General features: G+C 37.2%; 1 protein-coding gene across 1 annotated transcript; it reads right to left on the reverse strand.

Moving 5' to 3' along the window:
* Nucleotides 1–386: 386 nt before the first annotated feature.
* On the reverse strand, nucleotides 387–25,417 carry LOC117340957 (coagulation factor VIII-like). Its single transcript, XM_033902757.1, has 9 exons — nucleotides 25,373–25,417; nucleotides 16,112–16,270; nucleotides 15,131–15,275; nucleotides 11,362–11,573; nucleotides 8,890–9,051; nucleotides 8,539–8,689; nucleotides 4,252–4,527; nucleotides 3,522–3,710; nucleotides 387–656 (listed from the first exon to the last, which is right to left on the reverse strand). Exons 1-9 carry the CDS (start codon nucleotides 25,415–25,417, stop codon nucleotides 457–459), a joined length of 1,539 nt encoding a protein of 512 aa, XP_033758648.1. The 3' UTR covers nucleotides 387–456.
* Nucleotides 25,418–25,803: the final 386 nt, after the last annotated feature.

A 25,803-nucleotide genomic window follows, 5' to 3' on the forward strand; every position in this document is an offset into this window, starting at 1 on the left:
GACGTTAGTTTGTGATCGGTTTCTTTTGTACACAGTTAGTCACATTTGTTTGTGTACCGGGACGTTAGCTTGTGATCGGTTTCTTTTGTACACAGTTAGTCACAGTTGTTTGTGTACCGGGACGTTAGCTTGTGATCGGTTTCTTTTGTACACAGTTAGTCACAGTTGTTTGTGTACCGGGACGTTAGCTTGTGATCGGTTTCTTTTGTACACAGTTAGTCACAGTTGTTTGTGTACCGGGACGTTAGTTTGTGATTGGTTTCTTTTGTACACAGTTAGTCACAGTTGTTTGTGTACCGGGACGTTAGCTTGTGATTGGTTTCATGTTTCTCCAATGATATACCATGTACATTCAGGTTCACGTCAATAAGATATAATGTTCTCGGTCAAATATTCAAAAAGTGTAATATTTCGTCGAAATAAGGATAAATCAAACACAATGTAAAGCTCGATAATTTACAACAGACTACATATGAAATATAAAGTGTCTGAACAGCTTTGACTGGACAGTTTTCCCTGGGGCGTTATAACCACACACAAGAGAGAGGTGTCCGGCTCATCTGTGGCCCAGAAGGTACTCGGTAATTCTACTCCCATCGAGTTGATGTATTTGTTCTCGTCATAGTTTCCCGATACAAACAGGCCTGGTTCGTTAACTGAAATATAAATAAACAACGTTACCGCATGCAAATAAGGAAATGTGGTGTCTATAATCATGGTAATAGATAATAAAAAATTATGTCAATTAAGATATGGTGCCAGGTTCCTCTTGGTGCCTAGTTATGCATATTGCATTTTGAGACTAGTCAGTTTAACTGTGGTGTAAATATAAAGGTAAAGTGATTGTATATTGTAATCAGTCTGTCTGTCCATTCGTCCTTACTCATACCTGTATACATGTAATTAGATTGTCTGTCCATTCGTCCTTACACATGCATGTGTAAATGTAATCAGATTGTCTGTCCGTCCGTCCAGCCATACATAGTCTGTGTACTGTAATCAGATTGTCCATGCGTTCTTACACATCACAGTGTAAATATAATCAGAATGTCTGCCCATTCGTCCTTACACATGCCTGTGTAAATGTAATCATATTGTCTGTCTGTCCGTCCGTCTATACATAGTATGTATACTGTAATTAGGCTGTCTGTCCATTCGTCCTTACACATGCCTGTGTAAAGGTAATCAGGCTGTCTCTACGTTCGCACTCAGATAAATTTGGGGGTGAATTTACGATTCATTCGAGTCAAATATCCTCATCGCGTCTTGGAGAAAAAAGAATATGTAGATTAATTTTTTCACCTATAATTTATCATTAATTCTCTCTGCGCATTTGCTTTTTTTAGTAACGGAATGAAAGGAAATAAATGTGAAATCAATTCAAAATCAAAACTTGTGCGTTTGACCCCACAATTTCACAGAAAAAACACTCTATACCCACAAGTCTGTCCGTTGTCCATACATACGTCTGTATACTGTAATCAGCCTGTCTGAATGTACCATTGAAAAGTTTTTATTTATATATACTACGGAAGTTTTTACCCTTTACTATGGCATACCTGTAGTTACGCTTTATTCTTCACTTCGATGACAGTTGCGCCCCATATTTACACTGAGCTGCTTACATACATGCATTTCAATAGTCGTATCCTAACAAACAATCATTTGGGACAGAGTTTGTTATCAACCATCCTGGTAACATGTTAATGGAACTGTAATCGTATCCGATACGAAGCTCTAACAACAGTTCTAAGCAAAGTGTTATATATAGTCACAGTAGTATTCAACTGTGTTATTATGTATTATTATTCTTACGTTATTCACGTGCCTTGTATGGTAGACCAGTGAATGAGAGGGTGATTTACTATAAATATATAGGCTTAATATTGAATTATCTTACCGAATCTAAACAATTTATTTGTATGACTAATACAATTTATTCAAGTATTATTGTGCACTTGTATACATGTAGATGGGAGGTGAGTATTTAACCAGTAGACGAGTGGAAGACGGCCAGGTATTTACCTAATGGATATTGAAGTCTGACACTCGGATATTGATTGGCACTTACCCCTCTCCTACGTAGATATTAAGCTCTGATATCTCTCCAACTTTCAATTTTACAATAAGAAATCAAAACGAGATCACGACCATAGGAGATTAATGTATATACATTTACACTGTATTTTCCCATTGCTTTACACTGTATTCTGTATTTTTTCATTACTTTATACTGTATTCTGTATTTTTTCATTACTTTATACTGTATTCTGTATTTTTTCATTACTTTATACTGTAGTTTCCCATTACTTTACACTGTAGTTTTTCATTACTTTATATTGTAGTTTTTCATTACTTTACACTGTATTTTCCCGTTACTTTACACTGTATTTTCCCCATTACTTTATACTGTATTTTTTCATTACTTTATACTGTATTTTCCCATTACATTACACTGTATTTTTTCATTACTTTATACTGTATTTTCACATTACTTTACACTGTATTTTTTCATTACTTTACACTGTATTTTCACATTACTTTACACTGTATTTTTTCATTACTTTATACTGTATTTTCCCATTACTTTACACTGTATTTTTTCATTACTTTACACTGTATTTTTTCATTACTTTATACTGTATTTTCCCATTACTTTACACTGTATTTTTTCATTACTTTACACTGTATTTTTTCATTACTTTACACTGTATTTTTTCATTACTTTATATTGTATTTTTTCATTACTTTATACTGTATTTTCCCATTACTTTATATTGTATTTTTTCATTACTTTTTATTACCGAATATATGATTTATCATAACTGTATTATGTTAACAGATGTAGACATAAACCAGATATTCGATCCATTTGTTTTATCATCGATAAAATATATTGGAATGATAAACATACCATTCAGATGCCGTCAGTTCAGATCGGCAACGAAAACACACGTTCTTTTTTGGTTACCTTGTTTTAAAAAAATGGTCGTTCGGGCGTTGTTTTAAGGTTTTGTATTGTTTAACGTCGCATCAATAAATATTGTTATTAAGGACGGCATTTCCATTTGTATTCTGGAAGTCTACAGTATGTTTGCCTCATTGTGTGATAGCGTGCAACTGATGTCAACGTTCTAATGGATACTGAGACATCCAGCAGAACACCTCACCAGGTATCAAGCGAAAATTTATCTACGATCCCATAATAAACAAGTAAAATATAATAACAGATTCAAGTTATGTAAAGACTCTAAAACATGACAGAATCAAGATTACACGAGACATCCTTGCTCATTCAAACCGGCAAAGTTGTATTACACTCGAAATAGTAATAAATCTTCATTGAAAGGAATCTATTGATAAAAAAATCTTTAAAAGTGAAAAAAAGTCATTTTTGCGTGAACTTTTATATTTAACTCATATTGATTTACAGGATCGATGACGACCTTCAAACAAGAACAAGTAAACATCTCATTGGGCACAGAGTATATTGAAGCAAATATTCACGATTATAAACTAACCATGGGTTGGCGAGTTTGAAATGAAGTTTTGTAGTTCCGTTATTTGAGAAGTGTAGGTGAAGGTCATAAGTACGGCGTTCAAGCTTTGACATTCGGTTTCCGCTTCCGCTTGTGTCTTACGCGACATGGGTATCTTATAGGATACACCGGACACTAATTCGGAGATAAATCCAAGATTTTCGGCGTAATCTGAAAATATCAAAGATAAGAAAGGAATAAAATAGTCAAGCATAATCATACAATGGAACAAACTAGAAGAAAGTAAATACTGATTTATATTCTTCGCAGCATAGGCTATCCAAGAATAGTATTACACACGAACGACAGATTTTCAGTGATACGCATTGTTTTGTTGTGACGAATTTAAAAGGGTAATTTGGAACTAAGAGACCGATCCGGAGTTCAGAATGCAAATCCAACAATAGATTGCATTAATGCCATTTTATTTAGTAACATAATCAAGATATTTAATGAAGATATTTAAGGCCATTGGAATATATTTTCTTTTGAGGGTAATCAATGAGCGGTAGATCTATACAAAGATTAAGATGTTAGCCGCACTGATCTACTGTCACAGTACATGCATCTCTTTTTTAAAGTACAGTGCGATGGAAGTATCTCGACTTGGGAACATTTCCTTGCACGGGAATCAATATCTCTATCGTTGTATGTAAAGACAGTATCCCGTTACACGCTAAAGGGTATATATATGTAATGTAGAAAATCGTACCGTAGTTGAAGTACAATTTGGCGTTATCATCAGGGGACATCAGATTTGGTGTGAACGATCCAATCACATGAGTTATTCCATAACCGACACACAGGTTCGTAGCCTTTTCGAAAGAGACGATGAGACACTCTTCTGTTGAGGTACAAAGAGTTACACATTCTACATCACTTCTTGTCGTTGTATTTACGGTGATATTTGTGGTAGGTATACCTTCTGTTGCTACCCCAGCATAGCCCCACAGGGAACCATTCCTCGTACTGTTAACGGGCTCGGACTCTGTGGAGATAAAAGCGGTTGACAGTACTTACTGTATCAATGATTTATTAAATTCTTGGTAACACATGATTTTATCTGCCTAACGTTAGAATCTAAAGTTACAAGGATAGTACTTGTTTTACTCAAGTAGGACTCAACGAAATATACTAAATGTTGTCTGTTTCATTTGCCCATACCTTTGACTCCATTAACACTGATTCTTGACGTATGAACCCGCCTCTGTGATGAAGCATTAACAAAGGATTGTACAAAATACAAGTGGATATCCCCTTTGATTACGATTGTTTGTCTATCCTTGACTCGTCAGTGATAGTATGGACATTATTACAATTGTTTGTCCGTCCTGGACTCATCAGGGATAGTATGGACATCATAGCTGTTTGTCTATCCTTGACTCGTCAGTGATAGTGTGGACATTATTACAGCTGTTTGTCTATCCTTGACTCGTCAGTGATAGTATGGACATCATTACAGTTGTTTTCTTCTTCTGTGACTCGTCAGTGATAGTGTGGACATTATTACAGTTGTTTGTCTATCCTTGACTCGTCAGTGATAGTATGGACATTATTACAGCTGTTTGTCTTTCCTTGACTCGTCAGTGATAGTATGGACATCATTACAGTTGTTTGTCCGTCCTTGACTCGTCAGTGATAGTATGGACATCATACAGTTGTTTGTCTATCCTTGACTCGTCAGTGATAGTATGGACATTATTACAGTTGTTTGTCTATTCTTGACTCGTCAGTGATAGTATGGACATCATTACAGCTGTTTGTCTATCCTTGACTCGTCAGTGATAGTGTGGACATCATTACAGCTGTTTGTCTATCCTTGACTCGTCAGTGATAGTATGGACATTATTACAGTTGTTTGTCTATCCTTGACTCGTCAGTGATAGTATGGACATCATGCAGTTGTTTGTCTATCCTTGACTCGTCAGTGATAGTGTGGACATCATTACAGTTGTTTGTCTATCCTTGACTCGTCAGTGATAGTGTGGACATCATTACAGTTGTTTGTCTATCCTTGACTCGTCAGTGATAGTGTGGACATCATTACAGCTGATATTGTGGACATCATTTTAACTGTTTGTCTTTCCCGGATTCGTCAGTGATAGTGTGGACAACTGTTTGTCCTTCCTGGACTCGACTGTGATAGTGTGGACATCGTCACAGCTGTTTGTCCGTCCTGGTCTCGTCAGTGATAGTGTGGACATCGTCACAGCTGTTTGTCCGTCCTGGTCTCGTCAGTGATAGTGTGGACATCATTACGGCTGTTTGTCCGTCCTGGTCTCGTCAGTGATAGTGTGGACATCATTACGGCTGTTTGTCCGTCCTGGTCTCGTCAGTGATAGTGTGGACATCATTACGGCTGTTTGTCCGTCCTGGTCTCGTCAGTGATAGTGTGGACATCATTACGGCTGTTTGTCCTTCCTGGACTCGACTGTGATAGTGTGGACATCGTCACAGCTGTTTGTCCGTCCTGGTCTCGTCAGTGATAGTGTGGACATCATTACGGCTGTTTGTCCTTCCTGGACTCGACTGTGATAGTGTGGACATCCTCACAGCTGTTTGTCCGTCCTGGTCCCGTCAGTGATGGTGTGAACATCATTACGGCTGTTTGTCCTTCTATGACACGTCAGTGATAGTGTGAACATCATTACGGCTGTTTGTCCTTCTATGACACGTCAGTGTTATGTGGATATCAGTACAAACTTTTCTCCTGATACATCTTTTTATCGTTCGCTGCCGCCCACAAGAAGAATTCATTTACCCCATCTTAGCAATATCACCAACTGACAATTGAGGGGCACCTTTTGCCACATCATTTTTCGATATTCCATTGGTAACATTTACTTTCTCTCCTGCATCCCTGAAATGACATGACACATCTGAAGGCTCAACCACCACACAAATATTTGATTTTTCGATGTACACAAAAGGAATCTCGAGGATGCCATACAGTTAAATTGACTGGCTTTGAACTTGGCTGTTGTTCCCCTGTGTTCTCCAAAAGAAATGCATCAGCTATGCGATTGGTCAGGTTTTTGTCCCTACGCCAATCAGGTTATTAGCTTTGTGCCTTCGACTTTGCCAAGACATTGCCCAGGGGTGTAGAGAACGAAAGTGAACTTAACCCCAGGGATATCGAGGATGGACTCTAGATGGTAAGCTTACGAAAGTGAACTTAACCCCAGGGCGATCGAGGATGGACTCTAGCTAGTAAGCTTAGGTCTGGCCTAATACGTCCGTGAACGTAACCCCAGGGAGGTCGAGGATGGACTCTAGCTGGTAAGCTTAGGTCTGGCCTAATACGTCCGTGAACGTAACCCCAGGGAGGTCGAGGATGGACTCTAGCTGGTAAGCTTAGGTCTGGCCTAATACGTCCGTGAACGTAACCCCAGGGAGGTCGAGGATGGACTCTAGCTGGTAAGCTTAGGTCTGGCCTAATACGTCCGTGAACGTAACCCCAGGGAGGTCGAGGATGGACTCTAGCTGGTAAGCTTAGGTCTGGCCTAATACGTCCGTGAACGTAACCCCAGGGAGGTCGAGGATGGACTCTAGCTGGTAAGCTTAGGTCTGGCCTAATACGTCCGTGAACGTAACCCCAGGGAGATCGAGGATGGACTCTAGCTAGTAAGCTTAGGTCTGGCCTAATACGTCCGTGAACGTAACCCCAGGGAGATCGAGGATGGACTCTAGCTAGTAAGCTTAGGTCTGGCCTAATACGTCCGTGAACGTAACCCCAGGGAGATCGAGGATGGACTCTAGCTAGTAAGCTTAGGTCTGGCCTAATACGTCCGTGAACGTAACCCCAGGGAGATCGAGGATGGACTCTAGCTAGTAAGCTTAGGTCTGGCCTAATACGTCCGTGAACGTAACCCCAGGGAGGTCGAGGATGGACTCTAGCTAGTAAGCTTAGGTCTGGCCTAATACGTCCGTGAACGTAACCCCAGGGATATCGAGGATGGACTCTAGCTGGTAAGCTTAGGTCTGGCCTAATACGTCCGTGAACGTAACCCCAGGGAGATCGAGGATGGACTCTAGCTGGTAAGCTTAGGTCTGGCCTAATACGTCCGTGAACGTAACCCCAGGGAGATCGAGGATGGACTCTAGCTGGTAAGCTTAGGTCTGGCCTAATACGTCCGTGAACGTAACCCCAGGGAGATCGAGGATGGACTCTAGCTGGTAAGCTTAGGTCTGGCCTAATACGTCCGTGAACGTAACCCCAGGGAGGTCGAGGATGGACTCTAGCTGGTAAGCTTAGGTCTGGCCTAATACGTCCGTGACCGTAACCCCAGGGAGATCGAGGATGGACTCTAGCTAGTAAGCTTAGGTCTGGCCTAATACGTCCGTGAACGTAACCCCAGGGAGATCGAGGATGGACTCTAGCTAGTAAGCTTAGGTCTGGCCTAATACGTCCGTGAACGTAACCCCAGGGAGATCGAGGATGGACTCTAGCTAGTAAGCTTAGGTCTGGCCTAATACGTCCGTGAACGTAACCCCAGGGAGATCGAGGATGGACTCTAGCTGGTAAGCTTAGGTCTGGCCTAATACGTCCGTGAACGTAACCCCAGGGAGATCGAGGATGGACTCTAGCTGGTAAGCTTAGGTCTGGCCTAATACGTCCGTGAACGTAACCCCAGGGAGATCGAGGATGGACTCTAGCTAGTAAGCTTAGGTCTGGCCTAATACGTCCGTGAACGTAACCCCAGGGAGGTCGAGGATGGACTCTAGCTAGTAAGCTTAGGTCTGGCCTAATACGTCCGTGAACGTAACCCCAGGGCGATCGAGGATGGACTCTAGCTGGTAAGCTTAGGTCTGGCCTAATACGTCCGTGAACGTAACCCCAGGGAGGTCGAGGATGGACTCTAGCTGGTAAGCTTAGGTCTGGCCTAATACGTCCGTGAACGTAACCCCAGGGAGGTCGAGGATGGACTCTAGCTAGTAAGCTTAGGTCTGGCCTAATACGTCCGTGACCGTTTTTTGTTTGCTGCCTTTTACAACTTACCGACAGAGCTCGCGTCACATCCAAGTACGTCTATTCGTAAACAGACAGAACTATGCCATGACTGAGGAACTATCCTAATGAACCTCATCGTCACTGGAGATGGGAGGTAATTTGTGACCACTGTATCCCTGTCAGTATTTCCTGGGAATACCTGTAAATGTTTCAAATATACAAGTCCGGCATTCCATACACGCATACGTGGACGTCATATATAGAATATTATGTACTCTCTTTAAGTATTTCCAATTTGAGCATAAATTACAAACTTTTTAGTCATTACATGATGAAAATAAATATTTAAATGAATTGAAATTGATTCGATACTAATTTTACTGGAATAAAAAGATGTACCTTGGGGGAATTGTTTTCCATGATACCATTCCATACGGTGCCGTCATCGCTGTATTGTACGAGGTAAGACTTCGTATAAAATATGGCAGTTGGATAATTGGTACTTTGTGCTCTTCCCTGGGTTAAAACAGCTACGATCGTCTTTAGGCTAGCGAATTCTACCTGTACAGGAACAATATATATATATATTTCAGAATTATACTATACTACTTAGTGTATTTTTGTTTATATAAAACAAAACGCTTACGAAATATTACTTTTGATCACTAAAGATAATACGCAATACTATGCATCCTGTTACCTACAGTCGAATATATGTTGTTGCGCTAAAACAATGAAAACTGCCAAAACAGTTATAGTAACTTACGGCAATATGTCAATAATACTCGGTGTAGAGTTCTAGTAACTAACGTTGATGTGTCATTAATACTCGGTGTAGAGTACTGTTGTAACTAACGTTGATGTGTCATTAATACTCGGTGTAGAGTACTGTTGTAACTAACGTTGATGTGTCAATAATACTCGGTGTAGAGTATTGTTGTAACTAACGGTGATGTGTCAATAATACGTGGTGTAGAGTACTGTTGTAACTAACGGTGATGTGTCAATAATACTCGGTGTAGAGTACTGTTGTAACTAACGGTGATGTGTCAATAATACTCGGTGTAGAGTACTGTTGTAACTAACGGTGATGTGTCAATAATACTCGGTGTATAGTACTGTTATAACTTACGGTGATGTGTCAATAATACGTGGTGTAGAGTACTGTTGTAACTAACGGTGATGTGTCAATAATACTCGGTGTATAGTACTGTTGTAACTAACGGTGATGTGTCAATAATACGTGGTGTAGAGTACTGTTATTATAACTAACGGTGATGTGTCAATAATACTCGGTGTAGAGTACTGTTGTAACTGAGTACCTACAGTATGTGATGGGTACCTACAGTATGTGATGGGTACCTACAGTATGTGATGAGTACCTACAGTATGTGATGAGTACCTACAGTATGTGATGGGTACCTACAGTATGTGACGAGTACCTACAGTATGTGATGAGTACCTACAGTATGTGACGAGTACCTACAGTATGTGATGAGTACCTACAGTATGTGACGAGTACCTACAGTATGTGATGAGTACCTACAGTATGTGACGGGTACCTACAGTATGTGATGGGTACCTACAGTATGTGATGGGTACCTACAGTATGTGATGAGTACCTACAGTATGTGATGAGTACCTACAGTATGTGATGAGTACCTACAGTATGTGATGAGTACCTACAGTATGTGATGAGTACCTACAGTATGTGATGGGTACCTACAGTATGTGATGGGTACCTACAGTATGTGATGGGTACCTACAGTATGTGACGAGTACCTACAGTATGTGATGAGTACCTACAGTATGTGATGAGTACCTACAGTATGTGATGAGTACCTACAGTATGATGATCAGTGGCAGCCGCAAGTTCCCAAATAAAATCCCTGTGTTAAAACCATCACAGGATGTGTGAAGCGATGCTATTTAAATAATTTTTAAGTTTCATTCTGCAACAACGAGAGGAAACCTTATAACTGTCTTTTACATCTTAAATTTCTACCCTTATACATAACTAATCAGGATGTTTGTAGATATGTTATACATCCCTACCTGTATATGACTAATCAGGATATTTGTAGGTATGTTATACATCCCTACCTGTATATGACTAATCAGGATGTTTGTAGGTATGTTATACATCCCTACCTGTATATAACTAATCAGGATGTTTGTAGGTATGATATACATTTCTACCTGTATATAACTAATCAGAATGTTTGTAGATATGTTATACATCCCTACCTGTATATAACTAATCAGGAAGTTTGTAGGTATGATATACATCCCTACCTGTATATAACTAATCAGGATGTTTGTAGATATGTTATACATCCCTACCTGTATATAACTAATCAGGATGTTTGTAGGTATGTTATACATCCCTACCTGTATATAACTAATCAGGATATTTGTAGGTATGTTATACATCCCTACCTGTATATAACTAATCAGGATATTTGTAGGTATGATATACATCCCTACCTGTATATAACTAATCAGGATGTTTGTAGATATGTTATACATCCCTACCTGTATATAACTAATCAGGATGTTTGTAGGTATGTTATACATCCCTACCTGTATATAACTAATCAGGATATTTGTAGATATGATATACATTTCTACCTGTATATAACTAATCAGGATGTTTGTAGGTATGTTATACACCCCTACCTGTATATAACTAATCAGGAAGTTTGTAGGTATGATATACATCCCTACCTGTATATAACTAATCAGAATGTTTGTAGGTATGTTATACATCCCTACCTGTATATAACTAATCAGGATATTTGTAGGTATGTTATACATCCCTACCTGTATATAACTAATCAGGATATTTGTAGATATGTTATACATCCCTACCTGTAAGTAATCTGTCAGAGTGTTTGAAGATGGACACCAGGCGCTGTACTCCGTCCCATCACTTCCGTAATAAGGCGGCATATGAAGTCTACCAACATACGCGGGGCATATACTCGTCCCCGGAACCGTCCAATCCCTTGATGATGTCATGGACGAGTTGTCCACCCCATATGGCCCATTTATTAGAAATTGGTTGGTTTTACAGCTCGGCACTGTAAGACATGAGTATAACAATGGTCCGTGTAACGTTTTACTTTTAAATAGATTAAGTTTTACGGTTTTATACACTAGTAAAGCATCGCTACGAGCTATGTCTTCCATGCTATCTTACTATAACCTATTAACTGTTGTTAAGGAGACAGATTGATGAATATTCAGTAATGAATATTTGTGTATTGAGTATGCCACGGTAATATATTGATGATTAACGTATTCAGTAATAAACCATTTTATATGTGTATTGATTGTGACATAGTTGCATGAACAATTTATATTTGATTATTGATCGAAACATTTGTACATTGATTGTAAAAGTTATTGGATTTCTACATAATATCTACTTTGTTTATTCTATACGAATGTTTTCCTGTAGGAAAATAACTGCAAATTTTTGGTCCGATCTTGCAATGTGACAAAAAAAATGAATCAATGGTTACATTTTTTTTTTAGCAAGTTTGATCACTGATATGGCTGATGTGTTTTAATTTAATTAAAAAATGTCAATGGTCTTGTTTACAAAACCCTTAATGATTGATATATTTTGTGTTTAAGTAAACCTACCGTAGCAATGGTAATCATTGTATTGAAAATAAGCACGTTTAAATGTAGAGACAGCAATTTTCTCTGTATTAAAACACAGCAGGTTTGGATGTTTTTTTCCATATCAATAGTAGTGTTTGCTTTTTGGTTTATTTGTGACGAATCGTCAGAAACTAAAAGTAAATATTTTGTTTCTTCTTAGCAAAATGAACATGGACTCGGAAAAACTGTACACTTTACTTCCCTCTCGGTATATATTGGCTTTTCCTTATCAATATATACATGACATTACAGTACAGACTATCAATATATACATGACATTACAGTACAGACTATCAATATATACATGACATTACAGTATAAACTATCAATATATACATGACATTACAGTACACACTATCAATATATACATGACATTACAGTACACACTATCAATATATACATGACATTACAGTACAGACTATCAATATATACATGACATTACAGTACAGACTATCAATATATACATGACATTACAGTACACACTATCAATATATACATGACATTACAGTACACTACTATCAATATATACATGACATTACAGTACACACTATCAATATATACATGACATTACAGTACACACTATCAATATATACATGACATTACAGTACACACTATCAATATATACATGACATTACAGTACAGACTATCAATATATACATGACATTACAGTACACACTATCAATATATACATGACATTACAGTACACACTATCAATATATACATGACATTACAGTACAGACTATCAATATATACATGACATTACAGTACACACTATCAATATATACATGACATTACAGTACAGACTATCAATATATACATGACATTACAGTACACACTATCAATATATACATGACATTACAGTACAGACTATCAATATATACATGACATTACAGTACACACTATCAATATATACATGACATTACAGTACACACTATCAATATATACATGACATTACAGTACAGACTATCAATATATACATGACATTACAGTACACACTATCAATATATACATGACATTACAGTACACACTATCAATATATACATGACATTACAGTACACACTATCAATATATACATGACATTACAGTACAGACTATCAATATATACATGACATTACAGTACAGACTATCAATATATACATGACATTACAGTACAGACTATCAATATATACATGACATTACAGTACACACTATCAATATATATACATGACATTACAGTACAGACTATCAATATATACATGACATTACAGTACAGACTATCAATATATACATGATATTACAGTACAGACTATCAATATATACATGACAGTACAGTACACACTATCAATATATACATGACATTACAGTACACACTATCAATATATACATGACATTACAGTACACACTATCAATATATACATGACATTACAGTACACACTATCAATATATACATGACATTACAGTACACACTATCAATATATACATGACATTACAGTACAGACTATCAATATATACATGACATTACAGTACAGACTATCAATATATACATGACATTACAGTACAGACTATCAATATATACATGACAGTACAGTACACACTATCAATATATATACATGACATTACAGTACAGATTATCAATATATACATGACATTACAGTACAGATTATCAATACATATATGACATTACAGTACAGACTATCAATATATACATGACAGTACAGTACACACTATCAATATATACATGACATTACAGTACACACTATCAATATATATATGACATTACAGTACACACTATCAATATATACATGACATTACAGTACACACTATCAATGTATACATGACATTACAGTACACACTATCAATATATACATGACATTACAGTACATACTATCAATATATACATGACATTACAGTACACACTATCAATATATACATGACATTACAGTACAGACTATCAATATATACATGACATTACAGTACATACTATCAATATATACATGACATTACAGTACACACTATCAATATATACATGACATTACAGTACACACTATCAATATATACATGACATTACAGTACACACTATCAATATATACATGACATTACAGTACAGACTATCAATATATACATGACATTACAGTACAGACTATCAATATATACATGACATTACAGTACAGACTATCAATATATACATGACATTACAGTACACACTATCAATATATACATGACATTACAGTACAGACTATCAATATATACATGACATTACAGTACAGACTCAATATATACATGACATTACAGTACACACTATCAATATATACATAACATTACAGTACACACTATAAATATATACATGACATTACAGTACACACTATCAATATATACATGACATTACAGTACAGACTATCAATATATACATGACATTACAGTACAGACTATCAATATATACATGACATTACAGTACACACTATCAATATATACACGACATTACAGTACAGACTATCAATATACACATGACATTACAGTACAGACTATCAATGTATACATGACATTACAGTACAAATAAATTGTGATAAATATATCATTTAGTGATGTATAAGTTATTATCGCATATAATTTTCAGCACTCGGTAGTGTTATCTTGCCTTTATATACAACAAAGAAGAAGTTTGTAATTGAACCACAGATATTTTCAATATCTCCCTTTTGGTTTGTTAGATCAATATACAGTTACATTAATCTTATGATAAACTATTACCCCAATTTTTCGGACAAGTAGTACTACTACACTTGAATATCAAAATCAGTCGTCATAGAATGAATTCCGAGTAAAAAAAAACCTACAATAAAAAAAAACGCCCTAAAAGATAATCTAATAATCTTTAAGTCCTTTGTACAGCTACACATTGTATTTGGTAATTCTATGGGAATGCATATTAAGTCTAAATCGGAAACAAATTCATGATCAGTTTAAAAATAGAATATGTGTATTCACTAACCTGTTACGTCACATCCGAGAATATCAATCCGTAAACAGGCAGATACAGACCATGACTGTGGAAGTACCCGGATGTATTTTGTGTCCACAGGAGAAGGTAGATTATTTGTGACAACAGTTTCTCGGTCAGTGTTTCCTGGGAATATCTATAATTAATGGAAACGCCCTTTATGTACGCGTATCACAAAACAATTGGCTCCACTCAAAGCACACAACAAAGAAACTTTACATGTAAAATTAAATATGGATTTCGAAATAATAAAAACTAGTTCGAAAATTTTCATTGAAGATGTTTAACCTGTTTTAAAAGTAAGCACCATATAAGAAGTATAAGAAAACGTTGCACATTGACCTTGAGAATAATGTCATAGTGACCTTACGGCGGTGCATTGTTTTCGGCTTTAGGTAGCGCAAGTATACTGCAAGTTTCCTCAAAATATCTTCAACAGTTAAGAAGATTTCTGACCAGGATGAGTTTTTGCAGGTATTTTACCTCTGACCTTGAGTTTAAGATTGTAATGATCCAATGACAAACAACGTAGTGGGTGATAAAGGTATATAATAACCTTACCATTCCATACTTAATGGTTTAAAAGTAATCGGCTGGACAATCATTTGACCTTTGACCTTGAGATCAAGGTCACAAAGATCTAATGACAGAGCGCTGCATTTTGCACATCGTCAGTGAATGATAAGGGTATACATCAATATGCATTACAATATCGATAACCGTTCGAATGTTAGCGTCCGGACAAGAATGGTTGGGAAAAAATGCATTCTGACATTTGACTTTGAGGTCAAGGTCAGTGATCTAACAGCGGGTGATAGCACTAAACATTAGAGCCCTAATTGTCATGTTTAACTACCAGCCTGATGGTTTACATCGCATTTTCGAAACCCAGCATAACGTTAAATTAAGTTATGGAAAAAAATCTTTGATTTGTATTTGATTGATTTTATCTGAATATTGTGAAGACTTTACCTTTGGGGAACTATTTTCCATGACGTCAGACCATGTGACCCCGTCATTGCTGTACCGGACGAGGTACGACTTCGTGTAGAACTCGTACGGACCACTAGGACTTTGTACTCTCCCTTGGGTGGCAATGGCAACCACAGTCTTCGGGGTGTCAAACTCCACCTATTGGATGTGTATCGTGCAAACTTTACATTTAGATCTATGGAACATATAAGTTCGAAAAAGGACATTGTATAAAACTATGTATACAAAACGAAACTTTAGTCTGAACATGTCAATCTTGTATGCCAACATGTCTTTCTTCTTAGCACTGGCACATAGATGTATGGATTCTTAGTCTTTACGGGTATGTGATAGGGGTTGGGTATACGAAAGTAAGTGTTCACTTTCGTTATGTAGATAAATAGCGTGTAACAGAGTATATTTTACAGCTGACGAAGCAATGATAATGTAGTCAGTATCAAACAAAATGAAAAGATAAGATGCCTCATTCCAATCGTTCATTAATAGGGAGAACACGGAAATAAAAATAGAGAATGCTTGCGTTTTATGAAAGCCTGAATTTTAATTAGATAAATCGAGAGAAAATATGAACGAAACAAGGCTAACATAGAGCCCGAATTTGTACAAGTAGACGAACATGAATTAATAACGTATTTCATATACAAACCAAGTAAAGAAAGAAAAAAAGCAATGTCGCTTTAAGGAAACTGAGGTACCGACAACGAAATGAAAATAGGACAATGACCATTGTTCAGGGTTCGGTTGTTAAAAAAGTGACTGATTAATGAAAATCTCATTTCTCATTTACTTCAAAACCTAAGTGTGTATTCCTTAAATAGGCAGGTAGGAAGAAACTGACAAGAGTAAATGTAAATAATCCTGTCCCTACAGTACCCGTAAATAATCTGTCACGGTGTTTGTAGGTGTACGGTACCTCTGTCCCTACAGTACCTGTAAATAATCTGTCACAGTGTTTGTAGGTGTACTGTACCTCTGTCCCTACAACACCTGTAAATAATCTGTCACGGTGTTTGTAGGTGTACTGTACCTCTGTCCCTACAGTACCCGTAAATAATCTGTCACGGTGTTTGTAGATGTACGGTACCTCTGTCCCTACAGTACCTGTAAATAATCTGTCACGGTGTTTGTAGGTGTACTGTACCTCTGTCCCTACAACACATGTAAATAATCTGTCACGGTGTTTGTAGGTGTACGGTACCTCTGTCCCTACAGTACCTGTAAATAATCTGTCACGGTGTTTGTAGGTGTACTGTACCTCTGTCCCTACAACACATGTAAATAATCTGTCACGGTGTTTGTAGATGTACGGTACCTCTGTCCCTACAGTACCTGTAAATAATCTGTCACGGTGTTTGTAGGTGTACTGTACCTCTGTCCCTACAGTACCTGTAAATAATCTGTCACGGTGTTTGTAGATGTACGGTACCTCTGTCCCTACAACACCTGTAAATAGTCTGTCACAGTGTTTGTAGGTGTACTGTACCTCTGTCCCTACAACACCTGTAAATAATCTGTCACGGTGTTGGTAGATGTACGGTACATCTGTCCCGACAGTACCTGTAAATAATCTGTCAGTGTGTTTGTAGATGTACGGTACCTCTGTCCCTACAGTACCCGTAAATAATCTGTCACGGTGTTTGTAGATGTACGGTACCTCTGTCCCTACAGTACCTGTAAATAATCTGTCACGGTGTTTGTAGATGTACGGTACCTCTGTCCCTACAACACCCGTAAATAATCTGTCACGGTGTTTGTAGATGTACGGTACCTCTGTCCCTACAGTACCTGTAAATAATCTGTCAGTGTGTTTGTAGATGTACGGTACCTCTGTCCCTACAACACCCGTAAATAATCTGTCATGGTATTTGTAGGTGTACGGTACCTCTGTCCCTACAACACATGTAAATAATCTGTCACGGTGTTGGTAGATGTACGGTACCTCTGTCCCTACAGTACATGTAAATAATCTGTCACGGTGTTTGTAGATGTACGGTACCTCTGTCCCTACAGTACCTGTAAATAATCTGTCACAGTGTTTGTAGATGTACGGTACCTCTGTCCCTACAACACCCGTAAATAATCTGTCATGGTATTTGTAGATGTACGGTACCTCTGTCTCTACAACACCCGTAAATAATCTGTCACGGTGTTTGTAGATGTACGGTACCTCTGTCCCTACAACACCTGTAAATAATCTGTCACGGTGTTTGTAGCTGTACGGTACCTCTGTCCATACAGTACCTGTAAATAATCTGTCAGTGTGTTGGTAGGTGGGCACCAGGCGCCGTATTCAGTCCCATCACTAGCAAAGTATGGCTGCATATGTAATCTCCCAAGATGAGCTTCACATATACTTATACCTGGACTTGACCAATCCCTCGATGACGTCATAGATGAGTTGTCGACTCCATATGGTCCGTTAACTAGGGAAACGTTGGTCGTACAACAAGTTACTGAAACATAGGGCAATCTGTATAAATGTATGACTATCTACATTCGTGTTTTACTAAGCTATACATACTTGACAATATAAATAACCTCATACAGGTTTTTGGACGACATTGCCCCCAGCAGACATTCCATATCAATGTTTTACAGTGAGGGTACGTCTATTGTTATTGGGGCCGAAACTTGATATTTTCCAGGACAATGTTTGTTTTATCAATTAAGAACATGATAATATGTTTTGTGAGATCAACAATATTCGTAACTATTTTGTATTTCTGTTCTCCAGTAAAACATTAAAGGAAAGAAGTTCATGTGGGCACTAGGCCTGTCTTAACGAATAGCATGTTTTAGTGAAGACTTGGTTACGTTTGGCGTCATTTCAGCTTTTGTGTTATTGATACTAACGCGAGACGTTGTTCTAAATGCATTCTTCAATGATGTAATATCTATCTTTATCATATGCGCCTTGATGATGAAAGTTACCTATATTTCGTTCGTATATTGCATGACCCAGATACAGTTTAAGTATTATACACGAAATTAATCTGTATGTGCCAGTTAAGATTGACTACAATAATCAATAGAACATTGTATTCTAATGGGCGTGTGACGTTAATAATATTATCTTCGTTTGGTAACTGCATCTGAAACCGTTCAATGGCGCCTTATTATCAGAAAATGCTAGATATTCACGGTTTAGTGGGAAAAAATCCGCGAAAGTGATAATAAATATATTTTTTGTTGTTGTAGCATAGAAATCTTTTTAAAAGAGTTATCTTATTGAAGGTATTTTACAAGTCTATATTTTTATATTCATATTTATGGAAATATTTACCTGAACAGATTCCGGAACAGTGTATTGATGTTAACGTTTCTGATATATAACAGTTATAATTTTAATTTCTTTAATGTCAGAACATTTTTCAGTGTAACGGTTTCAAGCGCAATGTCTTAAAAATGTTAAGATTATCCGTAGTTTACATAATACCGGTGTATATTATCCGTAGTTTAAACACCGGTGTATATTATCGACAGTTTCTATACAGTGTCACTTTATTGATTTTAAACGTTGATCTATACCATGACTTCCTTACGGTACAAAGACTGAAACTCCGTCCTAGTTCATCGCTATTCATACAATTTTAACATGGAGCAAATCGGAAGAAAAACGCTATAAGGTCAGATTTACACATTTAGGCCATATATCCAGCCCTATATCAAGGCCTCCCTTGAAAACAGCCCCGTTAAAAGGAACTTAACCATGTTTATATAGGGTAACCCAGATATTGTCAGTAATATTCCCATAGCAATCGAATACGCTGCTGAATACCTATTTGACAGATAACCGTTACCATACACTACATGGTCATCACCAATACACTACATGGTCATCACCAATACACTACATGGTCATCACCAATACACTACATGGTCATCACCAATACACTACATGGTCATCACCAATACACTACAAAGTCATCAGCAATACATTACATGGTCATCACCAATACACTACATGGTCATCACCAATACACTACATGGTCATCACCAATACACTACATGGTCATCACCAATACACTACATGGTCATCACCAAATACACTACATGGTCATCACCAATACACTACATGGTCATCACCAATACACTATATGGTCATCACCAATACACTACATGGTCATCACAAATACACTACATGGTCATCACAAATACATTATATGGTCATCACAAATACACTACATGGTCATCACCAATACACTACATGGTCATCACCAATACATTACATGGTCATCACCAATACACTACATAGTCATCACCAATACACTACATGGTCATCACCAATACACTACATGGTCATCACCAATATACTACATGGTCATCACCAATATACTACATGGTCATCACCAATACATTACATGGTCATCACCAATACATTACATGGTCATCACCAATATACTACATGGTCATCACCAATACACTACATGGTCATCACCAATATACTACATGGTCATCACCATTACACTACATGGTCATCACCAATACACTACATGGTCATCACCAATACATTACATGGTCATCACCAATACACTACATGGTCATCACCAATACACTACATGGTCATCACCAATACACTACATGGTCATCACCAATACACTACATAGTCATCACCAATACACTACATGGTGGTTACCAATACATTACATAGTCATCACCAATACACTACATGGTGGTTACCAATACATTACATGGTCATCACCAATACATTACATGGTCATCACCAATACACTACATGGTCATCACCAATACACTACATGGTCATCACCAATACATTACATGGTCATCACCAATACACTACATGGTCATCACCAATACACTACATGGTGGTTACCAATACACTACATGGTCATCACCAATACACTACATGGTCATCACCAATACACTACATGGTCATCACCAATACATTACATGGTCATCACCAATACACTACATGGTCGTCACCAATACACTACATGGTCATGACCAATAAACTACATGGTCATCACCAATACACTACATGGTCATCACCAATACACTACATGGTCATCACCAATACACTACATGGTCATCACCAATTCATTACATGGTCATCACCAATACACTACATGGTCATCACCAATACACTACATGGTCATCACCAATACACTACATGGTGGTTACCATACACTACATGGTCATCACCAATACACTACATGGTCATCACCAATACACTACATAGTCATCACCAATAAACTACATGGTCATCACCAATATACTACATGGTCATCACCAATACACTACATGGTCATCACCAATTCATTACATGGTCATCACCAATACACTACATGGTCATCACCAATACACTACATGGTCATCACCAATACACTACATGGTGGTTACCATACACTACATGGTCATCACCAATACACTACATGGTCATCACCAATACATTACACGGTGGTTACCAAGACATTACACGGTGGTTACCAAGACATTACATGTTGGTTACCAAGACATTACACGGTCGGCACGAAGACATTACACGGTGGTTACCAAGACATTACACGGCAGTTACCAAGACATTATATGTTGGTTACCAAGACATTACATGGTGGTTACCAAGACATTACACGGTCGTCACGAAGACATTACACGGTCGTCACGAAGACATTACACGGTCGTCACAGGACATTGCATGACCGCCACCAATTATTTTTATTCTTGCCTTAAAGTCTTTCTTTTTTGAACGCATTAAACATTATATCAAACTAATGCTGGTACCACAATTCGCTGAAACAAATTGACAGCTTACCTTTTGGCATTGATATCGATTTCACGTAGCTTGTTAGTTTGTGTGTATCCAACTATTTACTGATTTACATTAATTTGCATTTTGTTTGATGTAGCAATGCGTTTTCCTAGTTCATATCTCGTTCAACCCACGCCCGATAGCACTGTTACTACCGCTATGCTATAAAGAGTTCGTTTTATTTCCAATGGTTTAATTTTGTCGGGTATTGACTGATCGCGTTCTGACTAATCGATTGTTTAAGGTTCAAAAAGCCTGGTAATGTAAGTCCTTTTATACAATAATGACATGCAAAACTATATATCATCATACATCAGTAGATTCGTTAGAACTTACAGTTTCCAATAAAGGTATTAATTCTGTAAATAGTATTGTTGTAAATTTATATTTTATCTTAAAATAACATTTTTTTAAACATGTGCCCTATTTTCCATTGAATTTGTCTATGGAAAAAAGTATTATACCTAACATGCATATGGGTATCCCCGATATATAAACATAACAAACTGGAATTATTAACGCCCATTATGGTGTTTCAAGTAATCGTACTCTCATGAAACACGAGGATACACGTTTTTTAATCTACCGAATTCGGTTGCATTCTTTTTCAGTCGGCAACAAGTTTTTTTATTGACCTTCAAAACGTTTCTTGAAATTCTTTATTGAGCACTTCATGGAGGAATACACTAGAACTGTGATAGCTTCTGACGAGAGTGAAAGTCGAGACTTTCATTGTCACTAACATACAAGTACATGACAAGCACAATTATACCATACACATGTTAATCATCTTGACTACTGTTTTCGCTTCTTGTTTCTGATTTCTGTTCCTGGAAACTTGTCAAGAAAATAGTCGTCTTCTGTTGATTTGGTAGAAGCCGCCATACGAAATATAGGATGGCAACTCCTAGATGAAGTACAGCCTTAACAAATAAAATCATGCTACAAAATATTAGAGTATACTGCAGTAGACATATAGGATACTTTTATGTATATCATGCCACAAAAGAAAAACAAATAATTATGATATAATGGATTTATGTGGGTTTTAAGTCTCTTTCAAGAGAAAACATAGTCTATATCGAATGCTGGTTACTAATCGTTGCCATATATTTTCTCAGGGAGTGGCGCGTAGGATAAAAAAATACAGATTTAAACGAAAAAAATAATTTGGAATTATTTTGTTCAATCAAGGTTTCTGAGAGACACGTTACAATGGAGAATGGCGACTTGTAGAAGTAAGTCTATTGTGTATTAAACGTTTAAGTCTTGTCTATTGTGTATTAAACGTTTAAGTCTTGTCTATTGTGTATTAAGCGTTAAAGTCTTGTCTATTGTGTATTAAACGTTAAAGTCTTGTCTATTGTGTAATACATATTTATTGATGTCTGCAAAGATGTTACTTGTATAATTATCATACAAAGAACGATGTTTCAGAGCTATTCTTGACGAAAATAACAATCTTTCACTTCCGTTCAACCCCTTTTGAACATACTTAGTCTAGAAAGGGTATTGTTGTATCACCTATAGTCGACAAGGTAACCAATCGCAATGACTGTTTCGTCGAAGATGTATGGCAACTATACAGCTCTTACAATAGGTTTTGTGTAAAACTGTTTGACTGGAACAACATCCATATTCTAATCTAATCCTGTTTTTTTTAAAGCTTTTAAAATATATATGAATATTTCACGGACTGGAGACACACTGGTCGACTATCTATTGTTCTGAACCTGTATTGGACCTTAAACACTTTAGTTACAATACCGTCGGTTTGATTTTCACATCAACCGTCTGCGTTATTGGCTCCACCTGCCGCTATTTCTAACCCACTTGTCAACTACCGGCGGAAGTCACATGGCATACAATCATAAGTGAAAACTTATGTAGCGTCCCGAGTGTTTCCATTTTAGTTAAATTGAAGCGTCACTACTTCAGAGACTGAGTTAGTCAACACATTGAAGCTTCGCTACAATTGTACTTCGGAAAACGAGTAAGTCAACAAATTGAATGGAAAAAGCAGATATATTTCCATAGTCCATTAGAAAGTGTGTGAAAAGTTGGGCACTTTCTATTCATTATGTAATTCAAAATGTTAGTACAAACAATTTCTGAAGAACTTAAAAAAAAAACCAAACAAACCATTACCGTTCGGAAAAGTGATAACGTGAATGCACGTTGTGGGAAATTTGGATAACATAACAAAGGTAATGGATTTCCGACTCAGGCGGAGGGTTCGGAAGTTTGACGTGACTGTGAGTGCAAGGGAAGAGATTCAAAATGGGCAAAGACGAGAATTTACTTTGTTAACGGGGAAGAGTAACGCACGGTAGCTGATTAAGGACATGCAAAGATTTGTTTTCTATGTTAGGGCCCTAACTTTGTAACTTTGGGCCCAAGCATAGTAACCTAGGGCCTTTACATTGCTACCGTACGAAATTCTGTTCGGTTTATCGGTTACATTTGCTTGCTAATAATGCTGGAGAGTTAGCTTATGGACTCCCGATGTCTGAGAAATTACGAGATTTGAAGAGATGTGAAACATTCCGGGATTGTTTCATAGCCATCAGATGATAAATAGTTAAATCATGTGTTTCACTTCTACATTTGACAAATATAACACGTGGTACGGTGGGACAGAATGGCTATATACATCAGTTGTAGGTACAATTTTGTAGTAGGTTTAAAGCTGGGGTTTCGTCTGAACTCGGTGTTTATTCCACACTAAGAAGGTATGGTGAACGAGAGGATGAAAGGTAGTCGTTTCGGCCTTCATACTTGATGTCACTATAGAGACCACATAACCAAATCAAAAATGTATTGTGGGTTTTAAAAAGATTTAATATGAAGGTGAATGCATCGGGGCTTACTGACTGGATATATTTAGGTGAGAGAAGTTTCCAAACTCGAAGAACTTTGTTTTTTCTTGAGAGTAAAACTACCGTATTAATGTTAAGATATAACTTTTACTACTTGGAAAAATACACCTTTTCCAGTTAGTTTAATTTTGACGACCTAAACTTTACTGAAACCGTTCATGCGGCCATTATTACGTCATAACAAGTTGTGATGCATTAGTGAAAACTGTATGAAATATTAATATACATTATAATTATAACACAGTCACCGTTACAAGCTTCTTTTTAAAATAAACAGTTCAACCACAGGCTCCAATTCGATTACTTTAATATGGTCTTCCAATATACAAGTTTTCACAACATAAGTTCTTAGCCAAAAAAAACCCCGCTCTCACTTAAATGACCCGTAATGTGTAGTGCTTCGGAGTAGTGGACACGAACAAGATGTTGTTGGCTTGCTGGTCCAGGAACCTACTGACGATACCCGGCGAGCTCCAGTATTTTAAAAGCTATACATGCCCCAAAACTATTACCATATTTGGATTCTACCGGGCAGCTTTCACCGGGGTAACAGACTACCTCCTACACCGGAATGGCCATATTTGGTCGTACCTGGCCACGTTGTCCAGCTTTCACCGGGTCAACTGACCACGTCATCTCCCGCTTTAATTTAACAGATACCAGAACTGGGCCACACTTTGTTAAAATTCTTCAAAGGATTGTCGTGACTTTTAGGCCGTTTGACATATATCACTATAGGTGGTGACAGAGATAACAATTATTAAAATTCTCCTAGGAACTATCATATCCCTCCAAGCACTATACAATGGTCACTCCAGAGTGCTACATTTAACTTACAGGTGTATAATCCACCCTATATACAAATTCATAGTCAGATGAACATTTATCAAAACTTTTTATAACAAATTAATAAAGTAGTAATGAACTTATGAAATTGCAATTAAGTAATAATTAAGTTATGTAATGATTGCATATTGACCCTCATTGTGTTACATAATTTTTGCAGGAAATCAGCCTAACGA

The sequence above is a fragment of the Pecten maximus genome, chromosome 2 (genome assembly GCF_902652985.1).
Source record: "Pecten maximus chromosome 2, xPecMax1.1, whole genome shotgun sequence".
Taxonomy (NCBI): domain Eukaryota; kingdom Metazoa; phylum Mollusca; class Bivalvia; order Pectinida; family Pectinidae; genus Pecten; species Pecten maximus.

Bases quoted from the DNA above. Each gene is read 5' to 3' on its own strand.
- LOC117340957 (XM_033902757.1), bottom strand. From the start codon at position 25,417: ATGACGTGGTCAGTTGACCCGGTGAAAGCTGGACAACGTGGCCAG. The intron at 16,271-25,372 runs GTACGACCAAAT...CACATCCAATAG, and splicing joins AAGCTGGACAACGTGGCCAG to GTGGAGTTTGACACCCCGAA. The intron at 9,052-11,361 runs GTAGGGATGTAT...GTTCCTGTACAG, and splicing joins CTCTGACAGATTACTTACAG to GTAGAATTCGCTAGCCTAAA.